The sequence below is a fragment of the Hoplias malabaricus genome, chromosome 6 (assembly GCF_029633855.1).
Source record: "Hoplias malabaricus isolate fHopMal1 chromosome 6, fHopMal1.hap1, whole genome shotgun sequence".
Classification (NCBI taxonomy): Eukaryota; Metazoa; Chordata; class Actinopteri; order Characiformes; family Erythrinidae; genus Hoplias; species Hoplias malabaricus.
The window spans coordinates 4,171,144-4,198,675 of record NC_089805.1 but is presented as its reverse complement, the minus strand read 5'-3'; the positions used below and the strand labels follow the sequence as shown (position 1 = coordinate 4,198,675).

At 44.7% G+C, this 27,532-nt stretch overlaps 1 protein-coding gene across 2 annotated transcripts in view; it reads right to left on the bottom strand.

Annotated features, from left to right (window-relative positions):
• The window catches only part of mmd (monocyte to macrophage differentiation-associated), a 125,008-nt gene that overhangs the window by 30,594 nt on the left and 66,882 nt on the right, over positions 1–27,532 (bottom strand). The window contains exon 7 of one of the 2 annotated variants that reach the window (XM_066673553.1): positions 20,398–20,471. The exons of the other annotated variant lie outside the window; for it this stretch is intronic. Coding sequence (XP_066529650.1) covers positions 20,406–20,471 — 66 coding nt within the window. The 3' untranslated portion in view covers positions 20,398–20,405. Of the gene's footprint in view, positions 1–20,397; positions 20,472–27,532 lie in introns of those variants that run through there. 2 annotated transcript variants of the gene reach the window in all.

Below are 27,532 nucleotides of genomic sequence, written 5' to 3'. Positions count from 1 at the left end.
TCTGCTTAGTTAATTCCACTAAGTGGACGTTCTAGAAGATGAAAGCCTCTTGATTTCCCCTTTATGCGTGAATAATCACATTTCCCTGCTCCTCTTGTGTGTGAGGGTGTGTGTGTTTGTGTGCGAGAGGCCAGAGGGGTCTCAGGGCCTCTGCTGCAGGGCCTCCACACTCACACATAACCCCTCCAGGAGATCAAACTACAAAGCACACACACTCCGGACAGCAGGATGTAGGTCGAATCTCTGCTCTCTGCTCATGGAGCATAATTCCTCTCGAAGGAAGCTTTTCAAGACCAGTCTTATTCTTAGTTTAGAGAATCAACTGGTTCAGATCAGGGGCAGCTTATGTAAAGTCAGTTTCTGAGGTCATTTTTAGCATTATGTTGTTCTGATTGTAATTGCATCTGCAGTTACCACACAATTTTTAAAACATTGAACATGAGAACTTGAGATCTTTCAGTGTTCTTATTGGTAACTCACCCAATATAATGGTGTTTATAAGGGGGCGGGGTCTTATTATTAGCAGTACTCCTGGCGTCTGTGTAGTCCCACATGATGGTTAACTGAGTTCCTGTAGATAGGTCCCATAACTCTAATAATGATCCTTCTTTCAAACAGTAAATTAACAGGTTAATAACCTGATATTAGGACCACAAAAGTGCAACCAAAGTGGCAGGGTAGAACCTCACACAGTGCCACCAGGGAGGTTGTATTAGTTGGGTGGTGGATCATCCTCCGCACTGCAGTGACACTTATGTAGTATGAGTGGATGAGATACAACTGTGCCCATTTACTGTCCACTCTACTAGTAGCTCCAACCTTGTTGGTCCACATAAACAAAGAGACAATAGCTCATTTAATGTTTCACAGTTTGGGTTGGTCGCCCTGTAACCTGACTCTGTGGACATAGGACATTATTGGATGGATATTTTTGGCTGATGGACTATTCTCAGTCTGCAACTGAGTTGTTTAAAAACTCCAGGAGCACTGCTGTACCTGAGCCACTTGTACTAGCATAACACATGGTACAGGCCTATTCATGCTAGCTACCGCATAGCTATGTAGCTACACTGTTGCTTAATGTGTACCACCCCCCAGAAATGTAACTATTATAACTAGAAATTTAACACAGTGACACAGATGACAAAAACCCAAGAATGACCTCGTGTCAGATTTCAGGGCACAAGATTTCCTCAAACGTCATGGGAAAAAAAAAGCTGAGGCAACTTAAGGGAAAAATACAGATTCCTCTGAAGGAAGAAAAAAAACTTCCCAGGAGGAGGGAAATATAATGACTTTGTATTTGTTTCTTTGCTTAAAAGCAATTTTATTTCCGTATAAACTATGCTATGCTCTATATAGCGCCCTAATCCCTACCTAGTGCACTTCACAAATTCTAAATCTAATATTAATATAACTACTACACCACTATATTGGGTACTACAGAGGGTTGAGGAAGATATTTGTGATTCAGCCCTAGTGTTTTTGCAGTGGTATCGCACAGCGACACAGACACCAATGCACTAATGTATACACTCACAATAGCAAATGGCCCTTGTGCAGGCTACGGCACAGGGTCTCCGTTGATTCAACACAGAAGCATGAATTGGCCTTGACTCAACCCCACCGCGTCAGTGTCACTGCAGCCCTGAAAATCATACCTTCTCTGTGGTGGTCCTGAGCATTGACGAACAGAGTGAAAGTTGGCTAAGACAGTATGCTCAGCACCTTTATGGTCAGTGGAACTGTTAAAATGGACTTTGAGCACAGAAACTCGGATGTGACTTGGTGATACTTGGTGTATTTGTGTGTTCGGAGATTAATTGCCTTGGATCATGCTCTGTGCCGTGAGGAGGTTGACAGAGGCCTTGACGAGTTTCTGAGGCACAGTGTTTATTAACGTTTCCTATTCAAAACCTTGAATAAGCCCGGAATGAATGAATTTTTGCAGGATATTGGGTACTGACTCACACTCTGTGGGCTGAAATAATGAAATAACTCCTTAGAGGAATGAATATTTCATGCTGGGCACTTGAATGTTAATCATTTAGTGTGTGCTGTATTGAATAGACCTGGACTGACCTTTTTTTTTTAAAAAAAAGCTTGACCACTTACTTACAGTTCTCTCTAAAATCATTGTCATGATTAGTTATCATTTATTCACTCATTCATTCATCCATTCATTCATCAATTCATTCATTTGTTCATTTTCTTTAACAGCTGCGATCCTGATCATGGTCTTTTCACTTATTTACAGTTCTCTTCAAAATCACTGTCATGATTAGTTATCATTCATTCACTAATTCATTCATTCATTCATTCATTCATTTTCTTTAACAGCTGCGATCCTGATCATGGTCTTATTTGATCACTTGATGATCACTTATTTACAGTTCTCTCCAAAATGATTGTCATTAGTGGCATCAATTAACTCATTACTTCTTACATTCATTCATGCATTCATTCATTCACTCATTTGTTCAATTGTTCACTCATTTTCTGTAACAGTTTCATTCTGATCAAGGTCTTATCATTTATTTACAGTTCCCTCCAGAATGATTTACATTTGTGTCTGTGGTTTGTTCATTCATTCATTCATTCGTTTTCTGCAACAGCTTCATCCTGATCTTGGTCTTTCCATTTACATACATGTTTACTTGACATACACCAATCAGCCACGACATTAAAATGACCTCCTCCTCTCACTGTCCATTTTACCATCTCCACTGACCATAAAGAAGCACTTTAAAGTTCTACAATTACAGACTGTAGTCCACCTGCTGCACTGCATACTTTATTAGCCCTCTGTCTGTCAGTGCTCAGGACCACCAAAGAGTGGCTGGGTGAACGTTCTCAGCACAGCAATGACAGGTTGTGCTGGTAGGAGTGGATCAGACACAGCAGTGCTGCTAGAGTTTTGAAATCCGTTTCTGGGATTCGTCCACCAGTCAAAAATATCCAACTGAGAGTGTCCTGTGATTAGCGTCCCGTGACAGTCCTCAGCTGTCAGGACCACCACTGAGCAAGTGTTATGGCGAGCACTGCAATGACACTGATGTGGTGGGCCAATACCTGTAGAGTAAACTATACTATATCTTTAAGTAACCATTCATTCATTATCTGTAACCCTTATCCAGTTCAGGGTCACGGTGGGTCCAGAGCCTACCTGGAATCATTGGGCGCAAGGCGGGAACACACCCTGGAGGGGGCGCCAGTCCTTCACAGGGCAACACACACACATTCACTCACACCTACAGACGCTTTTGAGTCGCCAATCCACCTACCAACGTGTGTTTTCGGACTGTGGGAGGAAACCGGAGCACCCGGAGGTCTTTAAGTAACCCAATGTATTTATTCATTCATTCATTGGTAGGTAAGGTTGCAGTGATCCAGAAGTGGCCTTCAAAGTTTCTCATGTTGCTAGGTAACCAAGCATCTTCCCCACATTTTACTGAAGTGACACGGAGCCCATTACTCACAGCCACCAAAACACCGTCCACTCGCGGACAGTACGGAAATCTGCACATGCTCAAGCTGTGACATCATCTCCAGCTGACATCATTATGCAGTTCAGACAGGGTATGACATCAGTGGCTTTTACCAGGAGGGCAGTGCTGATACACTGACTCTACCGTATCTGTCCGAAAGTATGTAGACACCTCTTCTACTAGTGATTTCCATTGTGGTGCCATTTTAAATTGCATGCATTCCTACCCTCCTCCAGAAGTTACATAGTGCTGTTTCTGCAGTGCTGAGACCAGAGTAGTAATATCAGGTTCTGTTCTCTCTGTATACAGGTCGACAAGGCATCCCAATGACTCTGAAGCTGTAAGTTTATGGTATAATTAATATGTACAGTTCCTTTACGAACCTTCACTAAGTGCAGTGGGATCACTCTCTAGGTTTTCAGTGTTTGATGAATTTCATGCTCGGCCTAAAGACAAGTGTCCAACTCGAAGATGAACACTCATTTTCTCACTTGTCGTCTGTAAAGCTGTATTCCTGCTTTTCCAAGCTAAACACAATCAACTTGACTGTGGACTCACACTCTGTGGAAGCACAGCAGGAAGCGATGCAGCCGTGGCTCAGAGGCAGGCGGAGCCAGCAAGGAGGCGAGGCGAGGCGAGGTGAGGAGGAGGAGGCTCTAAGATTAGCGTTTTGATGTGTTTTGACATGGAGTGAGTAGTTAGCCCCAAGAGTCTCTCACTGTCTCTTCTCTGTCACTTTCCATCTCTCTCTCTCTCTCTCATTCTGCACCCTCTGCTCCTATTAATGTCTCTCTCCATCTGTTCTTGGCTCTCTTTCTCTCTTTTTCTGTCTCTCTCTGTCCCTCTGTCTCAGTCTGTGTGAATCCCATTTCTTAATCTTACCCCTACTCCTAGTTTTCAAGTGCCTTCAAGTGGTTAAAAATCTTCTCATGTGGAATGGGACGACCCTTTAAGGGCCCGATACACCATTAGAACACACACAAAAAAAGAGCAGCCCTTCAGACAATCCTATATTATCACCCACTCCTAACTCCATCCATTCATTATCTGTAATCCTTATCCAGTTCAGGGTCGCGGTGGGTCCAGAGCCTACCTGGAATCATAGGGCGCAAGGCGGGAATACACCCTGGAGGGGGCGCCAGTCCTTCACAGGGCAACACACACACACACACACACACACACACACACACTCACTCACACCTACGGACACTTTTGAGTCACCAATCCACCTACCAACATGTGTTTTTGGACTGTGGGAAGAAAACGGAGCACCCGGAGGAAACCCACGCAGACACAGGGAGAACACACCACACTTCTCACAGACAATCACCCGGAGGAAACCCACGCAGACACAGGGAGAACACACCACACTCCTCACAGACAGTCACCCGGAGGAAACCCACGCAGACACAGAGAGAACACACCACACTCCTCACAGACAGTCACCCGGAGGAAACCCACGGAGACACAGGGAGAACACACCACACTCCTCACAGACAGTCACCCGGAGGAAACCCACGCGGACACAGGGAGAACACACCACACTCCTCACAGACAGTCACCCGGAGGAAACCCACGTGGACACAGGGAGAACACACAACACTCCTCACAGACAGTCACCCGGAGGAAACCCACGCGGACACAGGGAGAACACACCACACTCCTCACAGACAGTCACCCGGAGGAAACCCACGCGGACACAGGGAGAACACACCACACTCCTCACAGACAGTCACCCGGAGGAAACCCACGCGGACACAGGGAGAACACACCACACTCCTCACAGACAGTCACCCGGAGGAAACCCACGCGGACACAGGGAGAACACACCACACTCCTCACAGACAGTCACCCGGAGGAAACCCACGCGGACACAGGGAGAACACACCACACTCCTCACAGACAGTCACCCGGAGGAAACCCACGCGGACACAGGGAGAACACACCACACTCCTCACAGACAGTCACCCGGAGGAAACCCACGCGGACACAGGGAGAACACACCACACTCCTCACAGACAGTCACCCGGAGGAAACCCACGCGGACACAGGGAGAACACACCACACTCCTCACAGACAGTCACCCGGAGGAAACCCACGCGGACACAGGGAGAACACACCACACTCCTCACAGACAGTCACCCGGAGGAAACCCACGCGGACACAGGGAGAACACACCACACTCCTCACAGACAGTCACCCGGAGGAAACCCACGCGGACACAGGGAGAACACACCACACTCCTCACAGACAGTCACCCGGAGGAAACCCACGCGGACACAGGGAGAACACCCCACACTCCCCACAGACAGTCACCCGGAGCGGGAATCAAACCCACAACCTCCAGGGCCCTGAAGCTGTGTGACTGTGACACTACCTGCTGCACCACCGTGCCGCCCCACTCCTAACTCAGGAAGCTGAATTCAGCTTTTTGTTTGAAAAATCCAGTTCCACCTTAAATTCTTGGCTAGCCACAGGTGGTAGAATGTAATTGCTTCAGCATTAAAGGTGGAACTGGAAATTCCAACACATTATCACACTATAGAGATGTTTTATGCTTGTTATGAAGTAAAGGGACGTAACGCATTGAAACAACATTAAACTGAGATAATATCATGGTTATTGTAGTTATTAAAATATTGACATTTTCAGTCACTTCTGCAGCGTCTTGACTCAGCCCTTCGCTCGAGGGGTGTATAGCGCTACCCCTTGGCCCTAACCCTGTTTCCTTGAGACACCCTTAGACCTAGGCAATAATGGAGGGGTGGGATTCACTCTAAGTCTCTTATTCTGACTCTCTCTCTCGCTCTGCCTTTCTCTCTCTCCAGGTACTCCGTCTCTCCTCCATCTGTCACATTCTATCTCTCTCACCCCCCCCCTCTGTTTCTCTGTTTTTGTCTCTAGGTGTTTGTTTCTCTGTCTCTCTCTGTTCCACATTCTCTCTTCCTCCTCACTTTCTTTTTGTCTCACACACTCTCTCTCTTCATCTTAATCACATTTCATTTGTTTTAGCAAAAAAATAAAAAAGCTGTCTTTTGCTGTCTCCCTTTCTGTCTGTCTATCTCTCTCTTTCTCTCTCTCGCATGATATTTAAAAACACTAAAGTCACTCCCACCTCCGGAGGAAGAGAGAGAGAGAAAGTGCTGGAGGCATAAAAGTGCATGAGAGGGAAAAATGAATGAGAGAGAGAGAGAGAGAGAGAGAGATGAGTTGAGATGGATGATGTGACACATGTGTGAGGCTACATTGCGTGCATTCCTCAGAGAGAGAGAGAGAGAGAGAGGCCTCCAGGAGAGCAGAGGGCCTCCTGACTCTGGTGTTCTGAGTGTTTGAGCATTTAATCACATTACAGCGAGAGGGAAAACCAGGACACGGAGAGAGACGGATTCAGCGGATCCGGAGTCAGTGCCAGTGTTCAGCTCTAGACTCTCTCTCTCTCCTATCTCTCTCTCTCTCTATCCCTCTCTCTCCTATCTCTCTCTCTTCTCTCTCTCTCTCTATCCCTCTCTCTCCTATCTCTCTCTCTTCTCTCTCTCTCTCTCTCTCTCTCTCTCTATCCCTCTCTCTCCTCTCTCTCTCTCTCTATCCCTCTCTCCTCTCTCTCTATCCCTCTCTCTCTTCTCTCTCTATCCCCCTCTCTCTCTATCCCTCTCTCTCCTATCTCTCTCTCTTCTCTCGCTATCCCTCTCTCTCCTCTCTCTATCCCTCTCTCTCCTCTCTCTTTCCTCTCTTCTCTCTCTCTCTTCTCTCTATCCCTCTCTCTCTCTCTCTCTCTATCCCTCTCTCCTCTCTTTCTCTTCTCTCTCTATCCCTCTCTCTCCTCTCTCTATCCCTCTCCTCTCTCTATCCCTCTCTCTCTATCCCTCTCTCTCCTCTCTCTATCCCTCTCTCTTTCCTCTCTTCTCTCTCTCTCTCTCTATCCCTCTCTGTCCTCTCTTTTCTCTCTTCTCTCTCTCTCTCTCTAAGATAAACTCTTCATCATCTTCTTCTGTTCCGTTTGTCCATTTCAGAGTCACAGTTGTCAAAGATAAACTCTGTGACCAAAAGTTTGTGGACACCTGCTCAGCTCATCTATTACTTCTTCTGATTCAAGTCTATCAATCTCCTGCGAAGACTTGGCCCCGGATGTTGGAACATCTGTGGCAGTGAGAATTTGATTGCATTCGATTCAGATTCACAAGCACCACTCCCACTTATCCTCAATGTTGTTGCTGTCCAATTAAAAACACCAATCCTCGTTTTTGTGGGTTTTTTTAGTTTACTGCATCGTCTCAACACCGCCGCAAGTTTGGACACACCTTCTCATTAGTCATTGGTGGAGAAGGGCTAGTCACTGTATAGAACTGTGCACCAGCCCCTACCTCTGCACAACCCCAGCTATGGCCTTAAACACATTAAGAAGGCGAGCGGTTCTACAGATTAACCCTTGACAGGGCCACGGCTGGTCCCTGAAAACCATTCCCGGTGACGACCTCCTGAAGCTGATCGAGAGGAGGACGCGGAGAGTGCGGAAAGCTGTCATCAGCTACAGTTGTGTAGTTGTTTACTACATCTTCATAGTTGTAATGTCTTCCATATTCATTTACAATGTGGAAAATAATAATTAAAAAAAGGAACCCAAACATTTGACTGGCACTGTTCATGTTTTTCAGTAGACAGCAACGATATAAAGAATAGTGTTCCATCGCTCGTATTTCTCCCTACTTTCCGTCAGTCTCTCTTTTTCCATCCTCCTGTTCTTTCCCTCCCTCCCTCCCTCTTGCTCTTCACTCCTTCCTCCCTCATATTCCACTCCATGTTTTGCTTCTCACTTGTTCCCTGCCTGAAAAAGTAGGTCAGTGTTTGCTTTGTATTATTCAGCAACTAGAGAGAGAGAGAGAGAAGGGGGGGGGGGGGGGTATATAGAGTGTGTGAGAGAGGGAGACTATGTATATATATGATGTATGTATATATATGTGTGTGTGTGTGTGTGTATATATACATATATATATATATAAAGGGGATTTGCAGTGATCTCAGTGATATGTGGCTTGTGTGTTTGTGTGAAATCGTAACTTCAATGGTTCATTAGTAGAACCCTCAGCTCTGCCGCCAAAAAGGTTGTCTGCTAAAAGAAAAAAAACTCTTCTCTTCTCTTCTCCTCTCCTCTCCTTTTCTCTTCTCCTCTTCTCTTCTCCTCTTTTCTCTTCTCTTTTCTCCTCTTTTCTCTTCTCCTCTCTTCTCTTCTCCTCTCTTCTCCTCTTTTCTCTTCTCTACACTTTTCTTCTCCTATCTTCTCTTCGCTTCTCTTCTCCTCTTTTCTCTCCTCTTCTCTTCTCCTCTTTTCTCTTCTCCTCTCCTCTCTTATTTTCGCTTCTCCTCTTTTCTCTTCTCCTCTCTTCTCTTCTCTTCTCTTTGCTTCTCTTCTCCTGTCCTCAGTTTGTTTCTCTTCTTCACATTTGTCTTCCCTTCCCTCCTCTGCAACATCTTTTAAGATAATTAAATAATAATTTTAAGATAAATAAAATAATTAAATGTGTGTGTGTGTGTGTGTTCTCCTCTCTCTCTTTCTCTCTGTATGATTTCTCTCTGTGTGGCTATACATTACATTCACAGTAGAGGACGTCTTGCAGGAAGAAGGCCATAAACTTTGGGATTGTGGAAAAAAATGATAGCGGGAGAGAGAGGAGTCTCCGCTGTGGCTTCCTTCTTTTTCAGTTCCTGTGCTTTTTCAGAGACGTTCGGGAATGTTTTTCACGCAAAGTTCAGTCTTAGAAGTTTGTTTTCATCAGATTGCACAATTTGTCCTTTCTGGGCGATATTAAATCTCATATGAAGAATGGGTTAAACACTTGTATGAGGATCATACGAGGCTTTAACACAGTTATAAGTCGTTGGCTAGTGTTGGACAGGGTAGTGGATAACCTCACTGGCTGGTATGCAGAATATGAGGGTTCTAATCACTGCTCCGGCATTAATGCTGTGGTGTGGTTTCCTGTTTATGTTTAGATTAATGCAAAATCTGCTCAGTTCGATGAGTGGAATCCAAAGTCGAAGTAAGCTTCATTGCGTCTTCTGAATGCTTTTTTTAAAATGAATTTTGAATGTGATAAGAATTGGCCTGCACTTGTTCAAATTCACATTCAAACGGTTCTCTCCAGCTACAGCAACTGTGCATTGTTTATTGATGAAACCAAAGTGTCATTTACTTGCAAAATAAGCATATTTTACTAGAAACTACATTTGTTTTCAAATGTGCTGTTCCTGTTTTATTACTGTGTAATAACTGTGCAGTAACAACACGAGACAGGCAGGGGACAAGGGATACCTGGGTTTCTTTGCTTGCCCCATTGCCACGGTTACCCTGAAATGAATTAAGCGAAAAACATGATGGTGATTATTATGTAAATACTCTGTAATTACATTGTAATACAGAAATATCAATAGTCATGACCTTTAATGAATAAAGGAATGAAGACGACTCAATTTTAATGAGTTTTGTTGTGAGTAATATTTAATTTTTAACTTATATTGGGCTTGGTTTTAATTATTAATCAACATTGTGTAAAAGAAATCAGCGATTTGATTGGTTGCTGTCAGTGTTTATTGTTTTTCACGTTATGTTAGATGGCTAATATCACTGTATCAACATTGATATTAAAGTTGTGTGAAGTTTGTATGGGCGGCACGGTGGTGCAGCAGGTAGTGTCGCAGTCACACAGCTTCAGGGCCCTGTTCGATTCCCGCTCTGGGTGACTGTCTGTGAGGAGTGTGGTGTGTTCTCCCTGTATCCGCGTGGGTTTCCTCCGGGTGACTGTCTGTGAGGAGTGTGGTGTGTTCTCCCTGTGTCTGCGTGGGTTTCCTCCGAGTGACTGTCTGTGAGGAGTGTGGTGTGTTCTCCCTGTGTCTGCGTGGGTTTCCTCCGGGTGACTGTCTGTGAGGAGTGTGGTGTGTTCTCCCTGTGTCTGCGTGGGTTTCCTCCGGGTGACTGTCTGTGAGGAGTGTGGTGTGTTCTCCCTGTGTCTGCGTGGGTTTCCTCTGGGTGACTGTCTGTGAGGAGTGTGGTGTGTTCTCCCTGTATCCGCGTGGGTTTCCTCCGGGTGACTGTCTTTGAGGAGTGTGGTGTGTTCTCCCTGTGTCTGCGTGGGTTTTCTCCAGGTGACTGTCTGTCAGTGGTGTGACCAAATCCCGAATTAAATTACATTTCCCACATTAGCTAGTGCTTCTTTAGCTAGGGCTACCAGCAAACTTGAAGGATAAGTTCAAGCACATGCTTCCTCTGAGAAACGAGAACGCAAATACGACTTCATTTCAAACTGCTGCTAGAACATTATCCATGGAAAGCTCAACACGCTTGGAGGAGAATACTATTCAAAATTTCCAAACCCCTCATGTCAGCCAGTAGACACCTATGCTGCATAGCACTTTGCCAATGTGTTTTGGAGGAGAAGGAAGACCAGCCTACAGCTGCAGATAGAGTGAGGTCAAGTGTGTTGTCTTGGAAGCCCAGCCTTAAATGGGTAAGCCATCACTGGAGCTTGAACTGGCGATCTCCTGAAGATAGGCCCAACAGAACCACCACAACGTTTCAGAGCCTGTTGATATTCCATTACATACCTCACCTTCATTAAAACATTGCTCAAAGAACCCTTTGTAGCACCTTTATGTTTAAGAATGTGGAAAGAAGTAGGAGTGGTGTCTGTGATCCAGAACTAAACGTTTGACATCAGAAGCATACTTTCACTAAGATCCTTCAGGCTGAATGCCATCAAATGCTCACAGCAATGTGCTATCATCTAGTAAAGGCCTGTCTCAGAGGAGTACAGACTGTTGTTGAAGCAGAGCAGGGCAAACAGGGACTGTACACAGCTCAGTGGAAAACACCTCTAAAATCATGTAAGAAAATACGTGTCAGAGAGAGAGAGAGAGAGCGAGAGAGAGAGAGAGAATGACTCGTTACAGTGTTGCCCTACTTTATCAGTTATGGCCCAAACAGTAATTGTTTTGATGACAATGGGCTAATGGCTGAACTGAGGTTTCTAGGCCAGGTCTGGATGTACAAGGTGAGGCGTGTTCCAAATGGTGCCCTACTCTTATTCCCTACATTGCTCACTATGTAGTGAAGTATATAGTGAATAGGGCACTGATTAATTTGGAGCACAACCCTGTACAGATACCCGGACCAGCCAGAGCCATGTAGAGAGAGCAGCAATCTTATAATCTCTTTAGAATCTTATATGAGTAGTGATGAAGCTGATTTCTCTTTAAAACATCTGTGAGGGTGACTCAATGGCATCTTATTTGTTCATAACCACATTTGATTGCTGATTCGCTGTAGAGGTCATTTTTATTAAAGACGACCTTTACAATGAACTCCTGGATAGAGCTCACCACAAAACAGTATGTAGATAAACAGAAAGCTTTATGAATCTAGTGGTTACTGCTGGTATTTCTGTATGAGGTGACCACAAAAATAAAACACCTCAATGTTAGATGACGCTGTCAAGGTAGATTCCTGATTCGTTTGTACAGTGCATTGTGCCTAGCTCGTAATTTACCCACAAGCCGTCATCGCAACCATTGCCTCCTGATAAATTTGACAATAGCCACCTTTGTTCAAAGGACCACTTGTTTATGAGGAGTGTGGTGAGTTCTCCCTGTATCTCTGTGGGTTTCCCCACACAGTTTAGAAACACATGTTGTTAGGTGGATTGCCTCTGCAAGAAGTGTCCATAGGCATGAGTGGTAGGGTATGATTCTAGGTAGGTTCCAGACAAACCATGACCCTAAATAGTTGAAGTGGTTGCAGAAAAAGAAAGAATGAATGAATAAATGTTTGAATACTTCCTTTAGTATTAACCCAAGTTTTGTAGATGGAGATTCTGTGAGCCAGACCAAGGAATACAGTTCATTCATTTGTTATTCATCGTCTGAAACCTTTTATCCAATTCAGGGACACAAGGGGTCTACTCAGAATCACTGGTAATAAGTTCTGCTTTGTCTGATCGCTCAAATTATACCTGCCCTGTGGGGGTATCCAACGGCTGGATTGCAGTCTGTAATTGCAGATCTACAAAGTGCTCCTGTATGGTCAGTGGAGCTGATAAAATAGACAAAGAGTGTAGAAGCAAAGAGGTGATTTTAATGTCGTGGCTAATTGGTGTTTATTGGCAGCATTTTGTAGCAGCAGTTATTTGGTTCATCTGTAAACAATGGACTGTAATGGAGCAATAGACTCTAATGAAGTGTGCAGCAAGGGGCCTAAGAGGTAAATAGTGTTAAATGAGGCTAGAAATAGCATGCTCATTACAGCTGTGTGTGCGCTAAATGCTTCACTCTTTAGACTTTCACTCTGAAGTTTGAAGATTTGGGAATTTTCAGGGGTGGGGTTGCATCAAGTGAAACCAACAGTCATTGTACACACATATCCCAGTAAACAAGGAACGTCCCTGGACGTTCAAAATAGGTCTAAAAGTAGTCTGTCCGTCAAGGTCATATTTTAAACGTCAATGGACGTCTAAATTCCATCGTAATAAGTTAGTTAAGTGGTGACCAACCGATAATGTCAGTGGACGTCCAAAACGCGTTTTATACAAGTAATTTATTTCGGGACCAATTAATAACGTCAATGGACGTCCAAAATACGTCTAATAGTCGTCTTTTCAATGTCTGTGTTTGGACGTCTTTTCAACTTTCATTTTCAGCCTTAAGAGAACGTTGATTAGACGGCAGTCATTACGTTATTTCAACGTTGAATCAATGACTAAATGTTTACTTGGATAAGACCAGTTCTATTTAAAGTAGAATACCAGTGCAATAACTGACAAGTCCAGGTACCCGTCCTTCTTCAGGAACATCCACAAGCTCAAATATATTCCACTCCGGCTTCTTGTCATTTTTACCAAGGGCTATTAAACTAGCCACAGAACATTTTTATATACACAAGAGGGTCTGAGTTCATCCAGGGATGTTTAGGCCAGCTTTTGTAGACTAATAATTATAGACAGGAATCTATAATCGTGGGGAAAATTGAAAATGATATCAATATGCATTAAAATCTGTGGCTGTTAGGAGTCATTTATCGAAGTGTCTTGAATAACAAGGTAGTAACACATTAAAAACAGTGCAATAACAGTGTAAATATGGTGTAATTATACTGTCATGTGTGCAGTTTAAACAGATGCCAAAGGATTCAACATTATTTTATGAATAAAAATGTAATAATTGAGTTATTATCAATGTGTAATTATTTGTGTAATTAAACAAGTTTGAAACAGATGGATTCATTTATATGTACACAAACTTTCCTGATGTATTCCATCTGTAACAGTGATGAAGAGACGCTGGAGGTGTCAATACCACCAACACTTGTAAAAAAAATGATCAATTTAATCATCTTAATGATTACCAAAGAAATGTAGAATATTAGGTATATTATTCATTCATTCATTATCTGTAACCCTTATCCAATTCAGAGTCGCAGTGGGTCCAGAGCCTACCTGGAATCATTGGGCGCAAGGCGGGAATACACCCTGGAGGGGGCACCAGTCCTTCACAGGGCAACACAGACACACACACACACATTCACTCACACACTCACACCTACGGACACTTTTGAGTCGCCAATCCACCTACCAACGTGTGTTTTTGGACTGTGGGAGGAAACCCACGCGGACACAGAGAGAACACACCACACTCCTCAGAGACAGTCACCCGGAGGAAACCCACGCAGACACAGAGAGAACACACCACACTCCTCACAGACAGTCACCCGGAGGAAACCCACGCAGACACAGGGAGAACACACCACACTCCTCACAGACAGTCACCCGGAGGAAACCCACGCTGACACAGGGAGAACACACCACACTCCTCACAGACAGTCACCCAGAGGAAACCCACGCAGACACAGAGAGAACACACCACACTCCTCACAGACAGTCACCTGGAGGAAACCCATGCAGACACAGGGAGAACACACCAACTCCTCACAGACAGTCACCCGGAGCGGGAACCGAACCCACAACCTCCAGGTCCCTGGAACTGTGTGACTGCGACACTAACCTGCTGCGCCACCGTGCCGCCCTATTAGGTATATTAGTGTTTTTTATTATTATTATTATTAATATATAACATGGGGACCCCAATCTCTCGTTGAGCCTAGTGGGGTACGTGAAAGTGTGAGGGGCTTATGGTGTAATACCATATATGTGTGAGGGTTAGATATATGAATTAGGGGAGGAGCTTAACAAGCTGGAGTATATAATGAGTGTAGGGGTTTGTGGGGTGTGAGGGTGAGGTAAATGACAGGAGGAGGGGCTTAAGTTGTATTGCAGGGGATGGGGCATACAAAATGGTGGCCATAATTATAGGAGATTGAGGAAACACCATTGTGGAGTTGCTTTGCGTTGAATTCGTACGTGTGCTCAAATTAGAAAGGGTTACAGACATCTAATACCTGCGATGACTCTGTTAACGTTCATACCTTAAATACAAAGGGTAAGAACACATGAGTGGGGGTTTATAGTAGTGTTGGTATCTGTGGTAAGAGATTTCCTGGTTCCTCTAAGGAGTCAGATAACCTTTTATTGTCACCAGGAACCTGCAGACAGATCGGTGTCTCTTCCCTAACCAGACGGAGACCTGAAATAGCCCAGATTAACCACCTGACTGACAGTGATTAACACCAGTGGACTGTAACCATCAAGTCAACAACACCCTGGAGAAGTAAGACTATAAACCTCTATAGGAATACCACCACAGACACACCACCAGAGTGTGGAACTGGGCCAGAAGCCATCGCTGCCCACACCGAGGTGCAGATCACAGCTCCGTGTGTGATATTTGAATACTTCTGTATTCTCTGACACTGGGTGTTCTGTTGCCTGATCGGCCAGAGATAATGAACGATAATGAATCGTGTGTGAGGAAGTCAGTGTGGCTCTGCTTGGGGCTGGGGTTCACTGGTTTGGGTCTATTTTTAAACACACTTATTCTGCAGTATTGAGCTTGAAGTGTGGGGTGATTTAGCCATTCATTTTTCACTATTTCGACTAACAGAAGTTGTGCAATGCACATGTTAAAGGGGGAAAATTCTACCACTTTATTGTGCTGTGACATGCTTTGGTCAAAATACCACAAGGACCCACTATCTAAACAGCCCTGTTCTGGAAGACCCGGTTTTATCACCTGTTCCTTTAAATGAGTGTGAGCCATTGCTCAGTTCAGCGCAGGGGCCTGGGAAAGAGCATCAAGGAGCAGAAGCTCTGGATTTTAGCCATTTTCGCTCAGTCCTCTTATCTTTTCCATTCTTGTTGTATCCTTATTTAATCAGTACCTTACTTCTCTCACCTATTTTATGTATTTGGCTCTGTTTAACCCCATCTTAGTGCTCTCATGTAAATGTGGGTCCAGGGCTGTGATTGGAGAGATTTAGATGAGGAGGCGGGGCAAGTCTAAAGCCTATGCACTCCATGTAAGAAGCAGCAAAAATTTGATAAAAATATAAACCCACTTTGTGGGTTGGTGGACCCCAAATGAATATCCATGAAAGCATCATTACATCTGTGATGTTACCCATAGCCTTACAGTTTAAGTCCCTGTCTTTTATTAATATTTATGTCTAGCTATTTCCATAAAACAAGCCAGACGTGCAGAGTACCCAGTGAATTCAGGTCAGCGAGAGCGTCTGGTTGTCACTTTTCTGTGTTGACGCTCAGTCGTGTCCGTGGTAAACTTGTAGCTCAAGTTCTAACCACAGGAGGAGTGCTTTGTGGCAGTAGTTTTATAGGTCAGTGAGACAGGGTAATAAAAACACGCCGCTCCACACACCACTTCTACAAATCTGTTCATAAAGGCATGAAGCAGAGACACAAGACGTGCTAGTACCAAAGATCTGATCAGCGTTTATGCTCATAACACACACACACACACACACAACTAAATGTACCAGAGGTAACACACCAATGTGTGTTCCAGTGAATGTAAAGATTTCACACCAAATAGTTTTAGAGCATTTATATTGGTCCATTCATCATTTATTTTTCACACAATGTGAAGGACAGCTGCTGTGTCGAATGATGAAGTAAACTAAAAATCAACAAAAACGGAGTTACGTGTTTTTCATTAGACAGTAGCAACGTTTAAAGCAACATTGGTGGTTCTGGGGAATAGCTGTTCTCTCTGGTTTGTTTAAGTTCAGAAGCTCAGCTGTCTTTAATGTGGAACGATATGTTTGAAAGGAAAAAAAATGACTGTATTTACTCACCGTTTGAATTACAATAGAAACTCGTTTATAACTCGAGTCGTTTTTGTAGCACTAACCATTTGTGTTTACTTTCATGCAATACTCTGGAATTTCATCAGTTCCGTCTACAACAAAAATAAGTCAATAGTCCCCATCTATGAAGCAGGAATAGACCAATATCCACATGTCAGTTCATCCTTTTCAACATTTGGAGGGCTCCTTGTTGTGTAAAAAAACTTTTCTCTCTCATGAGTAGAGAGAGAAGGCTTAGCATACCAGACTTTTTTACCCATTAAATATGAATGTGGTGAAGTGTGGGATAGAGCAGTAGCAGTAGCAGTAGATCCCAGTGTCCTGAACTGCCAGTGTTGGATTTACACAGAAAATCCCTCCATGACCTGGAAACCTTAACTAGCTTCTAAATTCAAATCTCACACTCTTTACTTGTGTAATATCCATAAAAAAATCACTGAATAGAATGAGACACTCTGGAGCAGCCGTACACAAGCTATAATTCATAGGTGACCATACTCAATGCCAAATGTCAGCTGGAGTGATATCCATGGGTTGCAGCAGTCAAAACAGTGTAGAGTAGCCTCTATATCGAGGACCTACTCATTACTCAAACACACAACTGAAATAAAACCGGTGGTGTTTAACTTGTTTTAACATTTCTTTTAACAGTTCAATTTCAGTTCATATTTAGATGTTAAATTTAAATATATATAACCCATTAATGTTGGTGAACAAGGCTCTTTTCATCTGTATCAGTCAAAGGAGCTCAGGCAGTGTCACAAATAGTGCCATACGTCCTACATAGTGCACAACCCAGATAATTAAACTAATAATATTGCACCCAGGCAGTGATTAGACACTGATTCGACAGGGAAACATAAACCTTGTAGCTGACTAAATATTATTTTCAAGATGCAACCCATTACGTGAGTGCAGAGATTATTTTATGACCTACACTGTGCCCTACAGAGGGTGTAGAGCAACATTTGTTATTCAGCCTTAATTTTGTTGTGGCGCAGAAACATCACGTATTTACAAATCATATTTTCAGACAGGGTGAACTGATTATTAAATATTAAGCCAAATCAAAATAATAAATATCGATAAAACATATACAGGGGGTCCTCGACTTACGACGTTGATCCGTTCCTACGTTGCGTCGTAAACTGATTTTCGGTGTAAGTCCGAACATACGTACATACTGTATGTAAATAACATACTGTAAGCACTTATCCTATCCTAACACCTATCCTCCTCTGTCCCGAGCCGCGTAACCGTGTATTCTTCCGCCGCGCCGCGCACACCAAACACGAAGTTCACGTTACGACGTTTACGAAGCAAAAGTGCAGGGGTGGCAGAATCTGATTATTTACCCTGTAAACTGGGGAAAATGACTGAGATAACAGAGTGTATGGCTTTTGTCTGTACTCTTCTACATGCTAAAGCAAAACACAATTACTGAATATTTGATCTGTGTATGAAACTCTCACTCAGATTCAGTCACAAGAGCAGAGAAACACATTAGAATCTAACATTCTAACAGTTTCCCATTACATCCTATGACTAAAATGCTAATGTGGCTAACAGAGAGTAACTGTCTATTTCTCCTCATTGTGCAACACAGTGGAATCCTTTAGCCTCTGATGCAAAGAGGTGGTAGGCTTCTGTTCATCTGAGTGTTGTGAGACTCTCTCCAGTGCTGGGAGAGGAGCTGTTTATGAAATATATATATTCATCTTTCTCATTAGTTTACATTAGTGTTGTTTCCTGAAACCAGAAAACTGGTCCCCAACATGGCGCCTTCGCCAAATAATCATGTGACTGCAACACATGGATAAAGCACTGGGACATAGGCCAAATGGGAGTGGCTTTTGAGATACCACTGGAATGATTAGGAATGAGTGTTTGTCGTCCAAAATCAGTACCAGACAAAATGTATGTATATGTGGGTGAGTACAATCAAATCCTCACAGTAACATATCACCTTCCTAGAAGAGTTGAGGCTTTTAATGAAGCAAAGGAGGGACAAACTTCCTATTAATGCTTTTGGATGATGTTGAAAGTGTCCCAAAACCTTTGGGACACATATATAACATTTGTATGTTGTGATTTGTAACAATTTTCAGAATATTATAATGAAATCGATTATTAGGCCGCCGACAGTGATGACAAGTTCCAGAAGAGTTTGCACCTGAACATCATGCGAGTTTCAAGGGCTTGTGGAGAGCATACACACACACACACACACACACTTGGAAGCTGATTGGAGTGATGGGTCTGATGGAAGGCTGCTGTGTCCTCACAGTTGGAGCAGGAGAGAAATTAACCATAGCAACGATCGCTAAGCACCCACGCATATTCTTGAGAGAGAGAGAGACATAGAGAGAAATGTAAAAGAAAGAAATGAAAGAAAAAAATGGAGAGAGAGGGAAAGTAAGTTGGTATGAAAGAAGAAAGAAAGCAGATAGAAAAGTAGGAAAGGGAAGAAAAGAAAAGAGAAAGACTGAGAGAAAGATACATTAAAAGAAAAATGAGAAAGAAAATGTCTAGAAGAAAGAGGAAGCAAAGAAGAAAATGAAAAGCCAATGGTGTGAGTAAAGAAAGAAGAAATAAAATAAAAAAAGCAATAAAATAAAGAATGGAGAGAAAGGTAGTGAGAAATTTTTCTGCAGGAAAACAAAGAAAGGAAGAAAGATTACTGGGAAATTACAGCAGTCTTAGAGTGAAACTGGATGGTGGATCAGACACAGCGGTGCTGCTGGAGTTTTTAAACACGAAGAGAGTAACTATGATATTATAAATATTTCAACAATAACAGAAAATATTCATCACAGTGCTGTCAGTTGTTAGAATGTGTTAGTCTTACTGCATTGTGTGTGTGTGTGTGTGTGTGTGTGTGTGTGTGTGTGTGTGTGTGTAATGTAGTGTTTGTGTATGACATTTTGTATGAAACAAAAATGTATTGAATAAATGACTTTTAAAGGACAGTAGAAAGAGCAGAACAGTACAGGAGTGTGTTTGTGTGTGAATGGAATGTGTACCAGATGGTCACTCCAGACTGTGAAGGGGACACACTGCGTAGTGACGTACTAAACCCCTTGTACATGGACACACACACTCACAGACATGCTTTCAGTCTGAAAGTGTGCGTGGTGTGAGGTGACGGAGAGAACCTGCATATGCTACCACCCTGTGTGTTAGTGTGTGTGTGTGTGCTCATGTCCTATTGTCCTGTAACTCAATCTGTCCCCTACTAGCCATGCCACTTGACCTGTGAACATTCTAGCGCACGCTCTCTGTGTGTGTGTGTGTGTGTACAGAAGACCTTGATTTGTGTATGAGATGACTGATAGTAGAACTGTATGCACATATAAATAGATCGAATGGATTGTGTGTGTTCATTTTTTATATATCATTTTTCTCAGTCCAAGCTTTGCCTTTTATTTCAGCTTCTCTATTAAAATAATAATAATCACTTTCAGGTCTTAAAGGGGATGTCTGTAAAGGTGGGGAAATGCTGTTCTCTCTGGTTTGTTCATGTTCAGAAGCCCAGCATTTTTTAAAGTGGCACGGTATGTCTGAGGAAAAAAAATTCCTGTTGTCGTTACATGGCTGAAGTTAAACGTTTTTATTCACAGGTTAAATTACCACAGAAACTCATTTGTAACTTGAGTTCTTTAGATTTGGAGCATTTTAGGTCTTTCATGCAGCTGGCCCTCTCCTGAATTTGGAGACCTTTCCACCTTAAATAATCAGAAACAGCAAAAATAAGTCAAAATTACCCACCTATGGGGCAGGGATAGAGCAATATCTTCATCTCTGAGCAGAAGAGAGAGAAAGCCTAGCATACTGGAACAAGACGCGTTATTTTTACCCATTTATGGACACTTCATAAAATATTAGACTGGTTTTGAGCTGGAGTGCAGCAAATGGTTAGGAAACATCCTCAGAATTTTCCAAAAAAATGTTTTTTTTATTAATTAAAATTGTGTATGTTGCCTCTAATGAAAGGTCCAACCCCAGCGTTCAGCCCGGGTCAAAATGACCAGTTCCGGCGCCTGTCTATATAAATGAGAATGAGCCATAGTTATTTTTTTGTGCTCTTACATAAACACCCAGTCCTGGGCTGTGATTGGAGAGAATCAGATGTGAAGGTTATTGTATGCGACTAAATGCATTTGGGCTACAGTAGCTCTCCGTTGCGGGCTGGACCAGACAGGATATCCTTTGCTTTCCTCACATCACAGTTTTGGACGCTCATGATCACAGCTCAGGGCAGGGGTGGTCTGCCCACAATGCATTTCTTGTACAAGTGTGGCTCTTCCACTCACAATAAAATATATTTTTGGGTCCGTATACCTCTCTCTCTTCTGTTTCACAGCAGGGCAGTCCTAGAACCATGCTTTGAAATCATTTTACACATGGCAAATAGGAGCCCCGCAGTATTTGCCGCTGTGTCGCAGGATTCTGAGGAACAGTGAGGGTTTTCATTTAGAAAATGTCTGAGTAGGGTCTCTGTTCACAGTGAGAGTGACGGAACAAAGTCAAAGTAAACAGAGATAGTGAGGAGGAGTCGACTCCCAGGCGGCACGGTGGCGCAGCAGGTAGTGTCGCAGTCACACAGCTCCAGGGGCCTGGAGGTTGTGGGTTCGATTCTCCTCTCTGAGTTCCTCTGTGTGTTCTCCCCGTGTCTGCGTGGGTTTCCTCCCACAGTCCAAAAACACACGTTGGTAGGTGGATTGGCGACTCAAAAGTGTCCGTGAGTGTGTTGAGTGAATGTGTGAGTGTGTGTTGCCCTGTGAAGGACTGGCGCCCCCTCCAGGGTGTATTCCCGCCTTGCGCCCAATGATTCCAGGTAGGCTCTGGACCCACCGCGACCCTGAACTGGATAAGGGTTACAGATAATGAATGAATGAGTCGACTCCCAAAGATTTGATTCTTTGAGCATCTGTTTTGTTGCATGTTATGTGTGAATGCATATTTGTGTAAATACATAGCTTGGGTCTCCTAGAAGTAATGTTTTTTGTGTTTTTCTGGCTCTTTGTGTTGACCACCCCTGCCTTAGTGTGTACTCGGACTTGGCCCTTTGGCCCTGATGAATGAGTATGGTTTTATATATATATTTTGTACAACAAAAACACACACGCACACACACACACACACACACACACACACACACACACACATGTACATATGCATGCTCAAGTGAAGTGGACAATGGGTCTATTATTATAGTCATGCTGTTACTAAGCTGTTGAACGGAAATCTTCACCATGAGTGGGCACCACAACAATCTCCTGCCAACAAGCATGACCAACTACACTTTGTGTGTGTGTGTGTGTGTGTGTGTGTGTGTGTGTGTGCGCGCATGCGTATGTGTGTGTTTCCTGTGGATATTTTTGTCAGGAGCGGTGAGGTGCCACGCTTCTTGTGTAGCCAACAGAACCTACGCCACCCACAGCATGAGACAAAGAGAGAGAGAGAGAGAGAGAGAGATGTCTTTCTTGTTGGAGCATCCCACTCATCTGATTTGAGTTGTGGAGTGGATGTGGAGGATGAGGAAAATTGAGTGTGTGTGTGTGTGTGAGAGAGAGAGAGAGAGAGAGAGAGAGAGAGAGAGAGAGAGATACAGGGCTGTCAGAACTGTGTGTGGGAGAGAGTAAAAGAAATGCCGCAATGAAACTGAGATGGAAATATTTCTTCTCTTTCAGTGGTGACCAGAATGTATGTGTGTTAAGAATTTGTGATTAATTACAAGCTCATAAAAAGTAAGAGTGTGTGTGTGTGAGAGAGAGAGAGAGAGAGAGAGAGAGAGAGAGATAGACAGAGAGGTTTGTAAAGATATGCTGCAATCTCAGCTATGTACCTCACTACCGAGACATTTCAAGTCTTTATATATATAATTATTTAAGGGCGGCACGGTGATGCAGCAGGTAGGTGTCGCAGTCACACAGCTCCAGGGGCCTGGATTCGATTCCCACTCCGGGTGACTGTCTGTGAGGAGTGTGGTGTGTTCTCCCTGTGTCTGCGTGGGTTTCCTCCGGGTGACTGTCTGTGAGGAGTGTGGTGTGTTCTCCCTGTGTCTGCGTGGGTTTCCTCCTGGTGACTGTCTGTAAGGAGTGTGGTGTGTTCTCCCTGTGTCTGCGTGGGTTTCCTCCGGGTGAATGTCTGTGAGGAGTGTGGTGTGTTTTCTCTGTGTCTGCGTGGGTTTCCTCCGGGTGACTGTCTGTGAGGAGTGTGGTGTGTTCTCCCTGTGTCTGCGTGGGTTTCCTCCGGGTGACTGTCTGTGAGGAGTGTGGTGTGTTCTCCCTGTGTCTGCGTGGGTTTCCTCCGGGTGACTGTCTGTGAGGAGTGTGGTGTGTTCTCTCTGTGTCTGCGTGGGTTTCCTCCGGGTGACTGTCTGTGAGGAGTGTGGTGTGTTCTCTCTGTGTCAGCGTGGGTTTCCTCCGGGTGAATGTCTGTGAGGAGTGTGGTGTGTTTTCTCTGTGTCTGCGTGGGTTTCCTCCGGGTGACTGTCTGTGAGGAGTGTGGTGTGTTCTCCCTGTGTCTGCGTGGGTTTCCTCCGGGTGACTGTCTGTGAGGAGTGTGGTGTGTTCTCTCTGTGTCAGCGTGGGTTTCCGCCGGGTGACTGTCTGTGAGGAGTGTGGTGTGTTCTCTCTGTGCCTGCGTGGGTTTCCTCCGGGTGACTGTTTGTCAGGAGTTGGTGTGTTCTCTCTGTGTCAGCGTGGGTTTCTTCCGGGTGACTGTCTGTGAGGAGTGTGGTGTGTTCTCTCTGTGCCTGCGTGGGTTTCCTCCGGGTGACTGTCTGTGAGGAGTGTGGTGTGTTCTCTCTGTGTCAGCATGGGTTTCCTCCGGGTGACTGTCTGTGAGGAGTGTGGTGTGTTCTCTCTGTGTCTGTGTGGGTTTCCTCCGGGTGCTCCGGTTTCCTCCCACAGTCCAAAAACACACGTTGGTAGATGGATTGGCGACTCAAAAGTGTCCGTAGGTGTGAGTGAATGTGTGAGTGTGTGTGTTGCCCTGTGAAAGACTGGCGCCCCCTCCAGGGTGTATTCCTGCCTTGCGCCCAATGATTCCAGGTAGGCTGTGGACCCACCGCGACTCTGAATTGGATAAGGGTTACAGATAATGAATGAATGAATTGTACTCTATTTTATAGTATTTGTAAATGTCTAAGTTGTGTTGATTTCATGTGGTTCAGTCCCCACGACTGTCGGAAAAATTAGACGAAATACCACTGTCTCCTTCCACAACATCCATGGTTGAATTGCCCTCAGCTAAGACACCTTACCACCAACTGCTCCCTGGGAATTGAAATGGTTGTTGCCTCTGTGTGTGCTTCTAGTGCACTAGTGTGTGTTTTGTGTTTGTGAGTGACTCTTCACTGCCACGGAGGCTTTAAATTTGTCGGCACAAATCCGTTGCACTGACTTATGTTTAAGAGCGTAGGTTCACTTTATAGCTCTACAATTACAGACTGCAGCCCAGCTGTTGCTCACTACAGGTTGTTAACCCCTTTCGCTCTGGTTGGAGGACTGATATTAGTCCACAAACCAAACACATCCAGCCTCCTGCGTCCGCTGATAAAGGACTAGAGGACGACCAACACAAACTGTGCAGCCACCGATGAGCACCTGTCTCTGACTTTACATCTACAAGGTGGTCCAACACATAGGTGCAGCTTATAGAGTGACGAGGGGACACAGGGTTTAAAACTCTAGCAGTCACTGCTGTGTCTGATCCACTCGGACCAGCACGACACACACTAACAGACCACCACCACGTCAGTGTCACTGCAGCGCTGAGAACGATCCACCACCCGAATTATACCTGCTCCGTGGTTGTCTTATGAAGGTCCTGGCCATTGAAAAAGAGCTTGATAACAAAGTATGCAGAATAATAGAAGTACCACAGTCTGTAACGGTAGAACCACACAGTGCACCTCTGTGGACAGTGGAGGTGAAGAAATGAATGGCTGTTGACTATCCTCTCAAACAGAGCAGTCAAAACAGAACCAGAAAGGACAGAGCGAATGTTAGACAGGACACTGGAGACTACACACAGCGTGTTGCATAAACACTCATTTCTTGCAAACCTGCTGAACACGGTGATGTGAAATGAGGGAATCTGAAAATAACGGTGCTCTGAATTAGTCATGCTTTACAGACTAGTCCACATCTACTGAGAATTAAGCTCGACCAACATATTAAGCCAAGTGGGAGCAATTAGCAACACTGAGCAGCTAATAGGATTCAGGGAGATTATTAGCTATGAGCATTATTCATAGTCTTCAGTGAAAGGAGTGATGAAGGAGAGATCTCTTTATCTCTTTTTGTTTTTCTCCTCATCTCCTGGACTCTATTACTGACTTTCTACTACACACACAAATAAGTAACCTTAATATACAGTGGCCACAATGTAATATACTGTATCATAATATATTGTAGCCATGCTTTAATGAGGGGCACGGTGGCGCAGCAGGTAGGTGTCGCAGTCACACAGCTCCAGGGGCCTGGAGGTTGTGGGTTCGATTCCCGCTCCGGGTGACTGTCTGTGAGGAGTGTGGTGTGTTCTCCCTGTGTCTGCGGGGGTTTCCTCCGGGTGACTGTCTGTGAGGAGTGTGGTGTGTTCTCCCTGTGTCTGCGTGGGTTTCCTCCGGGTGACTGTCTGTGAGGAGTGTGGTGTGTTCTCTCTGTGTCTGCGTGGGTTTCCTCCGGGTGACTGTCTGTGAGGAGTGTGCTGTGTTCTCCCTGTGTCTGCGTGGGTTTCCTCCGGGTGACTGTCTGTGAGGAGTGTGGTGTGTTCTCCCTGTGTCTGCGTGGGTTTCCTCCGGGTGACTGTCTGTGAGGAGTGTGGTGTGTTCTCTCTGTGTCTGCGTGGGTTTCCTCCGGGTGACTGTCTGTGAGGAGTGTGGTGTGTTCTCTCTGTGTCTGCGTGGGTTTCCTCCGGGTGACTGTCTGTGAGGAGTGTGGTGTGTTCTCTCTGTGTCTGCGTGGGTTTCCTCCGGGTGACTGTCTGTGAGGAGTGTGGTGTGTTCTCTCTGTGTCTGCGTGGGTTTCCTCCGGGTGACTGTCTGTGAGGAGTGTGGTGTGTTCTCTCTGTGTCTGCGTGTGTTTCCACCGGGTGACTGTCTGTGAGGAGTTTGGTGTGTTCTCTCTGTGTCTGTGTGGGTTTCCTCCGGGTGACTGTCTGTGAGGAGTGTGGTGTGTTCTCCCTGTGTCTGCGTGGGTTTCCTACGGGTGACTGTCTGTGAGGAGTGTGGTGTGTTCTCTCTGTGTCTGCGTGGGTTTCCTCTGGGTTACTGTCTGTGAGGAGTGTGGTGTGTTCTCTCTGTGTCTGCGTGGGTTTCCTCTGGGTTACTGTCTGTGAGGAGTGTGGTGTGTTCTCTCTGTGTCTGCGTGGGTTTCCTCTGGGTTACTGTCTGTGAGGAGTGTGGTGTGTTCTCTCTGTGTCTGCGTGGGTTTCCACCGGGTGACTGTCTGTGAGGAGTTTGGTGTGTTCTCTCTGTGTCTGCGTGGGTTTCCTCTGGGTTACTGTCTGTGAGGAGTGTGGTGTGTTCTCCCTGTGTCTGCGTGGGTTTCCTCCGGGTGACTGTCTGTGAGGAGTGTGGTGTGTTCTCCCTGTGTCTGCGTGGGTTTCCTCCGGGTGACTGTCTGTGAGGAGTGTGGTGTGTTCTCCCTGTGTCTGCGTGGGTTTCCTCCGGGTGACTGTCTGTGAGGAGTGTGGTGTGTTCTCCCTGTGTCTGCATGGGTTTCCACCGGGTGACTGTCTGTGAGGAGTTTGGTGTGTTCTCTCTGTCTACGTGGGATTTCTCCGGTTGCTCCGGTTTCCTCCCACAGTCCAAAAACTCACGTTGGTAGGTGAAATGGCGACTCAAAAGTGTCCGTAGGTGTGAGTGTGTGTCACCCTGCGACGGACTGGTGACCCCTTCGGTGTGTGTGTTCCTGCTGAGCTGGATAATTGGACCCTGAACGGTTACAGACAATGAATGAATGAATGATCGTCCCCAATTATCTTCCAGAGATTCTAGATCACGTTCAAATCAGGACTCTGATGTCAGCACTAAATTATTTCACTTTTAACAGCTTCAGAGCAGGGCTTTACCTGGATTGTGGTGGGACAAGGAGCATTTTCTTGCATAAACGTGTTTTGAAAAATAATAATTCTAATTAAATTTGAAAAAGTTCTGGCTGATTGTGAGAAAGAGGTTCTGTAACACTTACGTTTTATCTCGCCCTGTCTCCAACAGGAAAACACCCCCCAAACCTAGACACACACTCCTTCAAACTTAATCCACTTCATCTCACGGCCTTTCCTCTGGATGACGGCAAACATCTGACATTTCCCGTCTGACCCAACTAAATTAAACCTGCTCCTAAGGCGAGCTTCTCCTCTCAGCCAAGGTTATTCTAGCCTTTTGATTCTTAATGTCGATGAGAGGCTACAGCGGAGTGAGCTTTCAGTCTCAGTTCTCTCCACCAGGGAGACACTGTGTGACCAGACGGGACCTGGAGCATCAATCAGCGCTGAATTGGTGAGCAGTCCCAGCTGGAGGGACGAACCTAATCCCTCATCAAAAGACTGATATTCCAGAAATCAGAGTTTCTCCCTGCAAAAGACCCCATTGGCTACCCCTCTGGCATTCGTCTATCTGTTATCTCATTGGTTCAATCAGCTTGGATCAGCTCACCGACGGTTTCCAGATCTATGAGGTTTGTAAGACAATTAAGGGAAGATTAGCAAGGGACAAGATTAGCGTCAGTAACCGACGTATTCCAAAGTGTACTCTACTTTTCATTAGTTTTCC